This window comes from Plecotus auritus (assembly GCF_963455305.1).
Source record: "Plecotus auritus genome assembly, chromosome: 6".
Classification (NCBI taxonomy): domain Eukaryota; kingdom Metazoa; phylum Chordata; class Mammalia; order Chiroptera; family Vespertilionidae; genus Plecotus; species Plecotus auritus.
Genome location: NC_137773.1, coordinates 77,829,294 through 77,834,977, shown reverse-complemented (window position 1 = coordinate 77,834,977; position 5,684 = coordinate 77,829,294). Strand labels below are relative to the sequence as shown.

Sequence of the window (5,684 nt, the reverse complement as noted above, 5' to 3'; positions counted from 1 at the left end):
CCCATCTCTAGTTTTATTTTATTTTATTTTTTCCCCATCTCTAGTTTTAGATGTCTTCTTCTGTTATATGGGTCTAGCAGTCCCTTAAATATACATTTTAAAAGGACTTTAAAAAATGTTTTTATTGATTTCAGAGAGAGGAAGGGAGAGAGAGAGATGGAATCATCAATGATGAGAGAGAATCATTAATTGGCTGTCTCCTGCATGCTCCCTACTGGGGATTGAGCCTGCAACCTGGACATGTGCCCTGACCGGGAATTGAGCCATGATCTCCTGGTTCATAAGTCGATGCTCAACTACTGAGCCACACCGGTTAGCCTAAAGGACTTTTTACAAGAGTTATTTTATTTGACCTCAACACATGCTTTGGTGATGGGTAGCACTGAGGGTATACAACCAATTTCACGGGAGAGAAAGCTGACATTTAGAGAGGGGAAGGAAAGTTCTCATAAAAAACCCCATCAAGCTGAGTCCAGATCAGAAGGCAGTTGTCTGACTCTGGGCTCTATGGTCTTTATAAAATATCAGATGGAGATTTCACAAAGCTTAAAAGACTTTGTAAACTATCAAACTGTTGACCTTTAGTTCCCCAAAGCAAGAGTTCTGTCATAAATTCCTTGTATATCTCACATTACTCAGCATATAACATATGTTCAGTTGGGACCTGTAAGGCTCAGAGTTCTCCCCAGACTTATGTTGGTGATGTTACAGAGATTTTTCCATGCTCTTTGGAAAACTCTTATATCTCTAAATAGGTCAAAGCTGCACTAGAATTGGGCTGGGCCATACTTTAACGCTGTATCCAGGAGTTAAGCAAAACGTGTGTGTAAGTCATGTTGCTTCCATTTACAATCCGTGGCAACTTGGGCAAGTCATTTATCCCACTTGAGTCTTATGTTATTTGTTTTTAAAATGGGAGAATAATATCTACCTGTTTTTTTTTTTCTGTGTGTGAGATTGAGAGCACTTTGTAAATTATATAAGGTAACCTTATGGTTCTTTGCACACTATAGGCATTTGTTAAGTGGATGTAGAATGAAGATACAAAGATACCTACACAGCATCCTACTAGGGCTTAGAATGGAGCTGTTGACACAGTGTGAATTCAGTCAGCAGCATGTAAGTGGCGCTCAGGAAGTGTGTTTTAATGAGGGGACGTCATGTTCAAAGTCAGACCTTTAGTTTATTGGCCTGCTCAGTGGAGCAAGCAGGTGTTCTTGTTCTTGAAAGGTTCACTAGCCAGGCAGCCCCTCATCTCTCAGGAGCTACATATGGAGTGACAATCTCTTGTCTCTGAGCTGTCCCTTTGCTGATTGCTTCCGCCATGAGGAGCTTACTCTTGGTCCTTGTGGTCCTTGTCTTGCTCTCCTATGTTCCACCAGGTAAAATGGAATCCTCTCCATGTGGAATTATAAATAGTGAAGGGAAAGAGGATGTGAGGTTCTAGAAGAATGAGAGGAAAAGCAGGACGTGGATGGAGAAAGCAGGAGCAGAGAGGGATGTGAGCAGAGAGGGATGCTCTGGGCTGTTCCAGGGAATGGAAAGAAGGTGCTAAGGACACAAAATAGGAGGTGGATCTCTTCAGAAAAGAAACGGGTTCTGGACTTTGGTCTGGGGAGTTTGTAAAGTTAGAGGGGAAAGTTGGACTGATGGTATTGGCAGAAGTGGAGCAGTGCAAAAGCATGAGACCTTTAGCGGTCAGGTAGGATTTTGGGGGGAGGAGAGAGGCTGTTTCTTTAGGGCTCTTAGAATTTGCACTCCAAAGTCAGTTACCCGCATGATTTCTCACAGTCTTAGAAATGAAGGCAAATTTGATACCGAGTGGAATCAGCATACAGAGCTGGTTGTTCAAATGTACTTACAGCATAATGGGATTCTATGGAACATCAGTTAGAAGGGTCAGCATTTATGTTCTCTGGACAGAAGCCAGCAACTTGATAGTATGGAGAAGGGTCCTTTTAAGTCACTAAAGTAGAGGTCCTCAAAAGCTGTTTTGCTTATAGTTTTCTGGGGTCTGCAGCTTTTACTTGTGGCCTAAACCTGCATATTGAAAAGGCAGCACTAAGGGCCAAGCAGAAGTATTCCAAAGACAGGCACAGATGAGGGTAGCATTGAGACTGCTGCTGTACTGCTGCTGCCTGGATGGCAGGACCTCTGGACACTTTGCATTGTGTCTCCACTGGACTCCTTTATGCCCTGGGACTAAAGGGCAAATTTGTTTGCATATGGCCTGTGGTCATAGCAAATTGATTATCCTCACACCACAAAGCCCATGGGCCAGCTGGGTGGAGAGAGTGATAAGGCTTAGCACGTAGAGTAGATAATTCAGTAGGGTGACTCCAAGCCACCCAGACCTTCTTAAACTGTCTTCCTCCCCCTCCTCCCCTACTCCTCAGCTTGCAGAGGCACCCAGGCCTTAAGGTTAGGAAAAATACTAGCAACAGATTTAGATATGCGTTTTAGGTATTCAAACCACTTCACACTCATTATCCCTTGGGACATTTTCACGTACCCTGTGATTCAGCCAAGGCAGATAGTAAGGCACTTGGCAAAAAGTCACAGAGAATGTTATTGGGAATGCAGGGCCAGAACCACAGATTTCCATAACTCTGGGTCAGTGATCATTCCTTCTTCAAATGAACACTGTGACAATCTCAAACTGCCTGGTACTATCTCAGACCCTGAATGCCTCCTGGATTGGGGCCTCTTGAAAACTCCTGGAAATACTTCTAGGTTACAATGATCTTTTTTTTAAAAAAAATATTTTATTGATTTTTAGAGATTAAAGGAGAGAGAGAGAGAGAGAAAGAGAGAGAGAGATTTCTTGTTTCACTTATTAATTCATTCATTGGTTGCTTCTTATATGTGCCCGGACTGGGGATCAAACCTGAAACCTTGGCGTATCAGGATGATGCTCTAACCAACTGAGCTACCGGACCAGGACCACAATGTCTTTCCATTGCAATTTGTGCCAAGCTGAATCTGCTGGGTTCTGTGACCTGCACATATAAGTGGGGAGCATGGGAACTAAAGACTCATGACAGGGTCTCTGGAAAATAACTTCAAAGCAACTGAAAAAGCAGCATCCAGCTATAACATGACTGGGAGGTTTTGATCCTGTTCAATTTACTATGAGAAAGTTCTGAAGTATAGCCTACAATCTAATTTATCCACGATGCCATGACCCCACAGGACACTGTGCATTTATTTACCTTTGTTTCTGTTGGCAGTTAGAAGTGGAGTGAATGCATATGTAAGAGGCCTCTTTTCTTCATGCTGGCGACTCAAAGGTTCTTGCAGGCTAAAATGTGGCAGAAAAGAAGAATATCACATTTTTTGTGAACCGAGATATCTGTGTTGCATAAACCAAAAGTTTTTACCTGTTATAGTTGGGAAATAGTTGTATCTGAGGTTCTCCCTGATTTCTTCTGGGGACCCAGATCCTTCTCAGCTGCATCATCCCATTAAAACAATGGCCTTGGCCTCTTCATGTTTCTGTGTCTGCTGTGTTTCTCTTTAAGGGCATTCATTGTGTCTCCTATGGAAATAACCTCTTAGTTAAATTTCCTGTCTTCAGTACTTTTCTTGTTGTTAATTTGTTCCTTATTAAAGTGTCCTAAAACCTTTTTTTAAAGTTTACTATTATACAATCAGAAAAGTGTACAAATCATAAGTGAACATATTAATGAATTTCACAAATCTAACACACCCATGGAACCAGCTGCACTCAGGTGAAGAAAGGAATATTCCTATATCCCAGTCATGATGACAAAGGCCTGAATTCTAATACCGTAAATCCTGGGACCTGTTTTAGAATTTTATATAAATGAATTATACAGTAGGTACATTTTTGCATCTGGCTTCTTCTAATCTACATGATTTTTATGACATTTATTTATATTTTTGGTGTAATTATAGTTTATTCATTCTCAATGTTGTATAGTATTACATTGGGGAATACATCACAATTTATTTGAATATTCTAGTGTAAATGGCTATCTGTGTAGTTTTCAGTTTTGGGCTCTTGTGAATCGTGCTATGATGAACATTCTTATACATATTTTTTGAGGCTTCTATGCAAGCATTTCTGTGGGTATATATCCAGGTGTGACATTGATAGTCATAGGCCATGCATATACTCTGTTTCAGTAGATATTGCCAAATTGTCTTCCAAATTGGTGGAACCAATTTGTATTTCCACCCATAATTTTTGAGAGTTCTTGTTACTCATATCCTCTTCCACAATTAGTATTTTTTGCTTCTTCTTTTTTTTTATCCTGGTGGGGGGTGGGGAGCGAATAGTGATGACATATGGTGGTTTAATTTGCATTTCACTGATGACCAATAGAATTGAGCATCCATACTGTTGCAAATGGTAAGAACACCTTCTTTTTTACCACAAAGTAGTATTCCATTGTGTAGATGTACCACAGCTTTTTAATCCACTCATCTGCTGATGGGCACTTAGGCAATTTCCAAATCTTGGCTATGGTAAATTGTGCCACTATGAACATAGGGGTGCATATATCCTTTCTGATTGGTATTTCTAGTTTCTTGGGATATATTCCTGGAAGTGGGATCACTGGGTCAAATGTGAATTCCATTTTTAGTTTTTTGAGGAAACTCCATACTGTTCTCCACAGTGGCTGCACCAGTCTGCATTCCCACCAGCAGTGCACGAGGGTTCCTTTTTCTCCGCATCCTCTCCAACACTTGTTGTTTGTTGATTTGTTGATGATAGCCATTCTGACAGGTGTAAGATGGTATCGCATTGTCATTTTGATTTGCATTTCTCCGATAATTAGTGACTTTAAGCATGTTTTCATGTGTCTCTTGGCCTTCCTTCTGTCTTCTTTCGAAAAGATTCTATTTAGGTCCGTTGCCCATTTTTTTTACTGGGTCATTTATCTTCCTTTTATTAAGTTGTATAAGCTGCCTGTAGATGTTGGAGATTAAACCCTTATCAGTGATAACATTGGCAAATATGTTCTCCCATACAGTGGGGTTTCTTGTTGTTTTGTTGATGGTTTCTTTTGCTGTGAAAAAGCTTTTTATTTTGATGTAGTCCCATTTGTTTATTTTCTCTTTGGCTTCCATTGCCCTAGGGGCAGTATCAGTGAAGAAGTTCTTTCAGCATATGTCTGAGATTTTGCTGCCTGTGGATTCCTCCAGTATTTTTATGGTTTTCCGTCTTATGTTTAAGTCCTGTATCCATTCTGAGTTTATTTTTTGTGTATGGTTTAAGTTGGTGACCTAGTTTCATTTTTTTGCATGTATCTGTCCAATTTTCCCAACACCATTTATTGAAGAGACTGTCTTGACTCCATTGTATGTTCATGCCTCCTTTGTCAAATATTAATTGCGCATAGTGGTTTGGGTCGATATCTGGATTCTCTATTCTATTCCATTGGTCTATATGTCTGTTCTTGTGCCAGTACCAGGCTCTTTTGAGAACAGTGGCTTTGTAACACAGCTTGAAATCTGGTATTGAGATCCCTCCTACTTTATTCTTCTTTCTCAGGATTGCTGTGGCTATTCGGGGTCTTTTTTTTTTTTTTTTTTTTTTTTTTTTTTTTTTTTTTTTTTTTATCCCAGATGAATTTTTGGAGAGTTCTTTCTAGGTCTGTGAAATATGCAGTTGGTATTTTAATGGGGAGTGCATTGAATCTATAGATTGCTTTGGG

At 40.1% G+C, this 5,684-nt stretch overlaps 1 protein-coding gene across 1 annotated transcript; it reads left to right on the top strand.

Annotated features, from left to right (window-relative positions):
• Positions 1 to 1,324: 1,324 nt before the first annotated feature.
• DEFB135 (defensin beta 135) lies at positions 1,325 to 3,400 on the top strand (the record flags this gene model as incomplete). The annotated part of the gene is made up of 2 exons (XM_080675410.1): positions 1,325 to 1,382; positions 3,231 to 3,400. 2 exons carry the CDS (start codon positions 1,325 to 1,327, stop codon positions 3,398 to 3,400), a joined length of 228 nt encoding a protein of 75 aa, XP_080531536.1.
• Between the last annotated feature and the right edge of the window lie 2,284 nt (positions 3,401 to 5,684).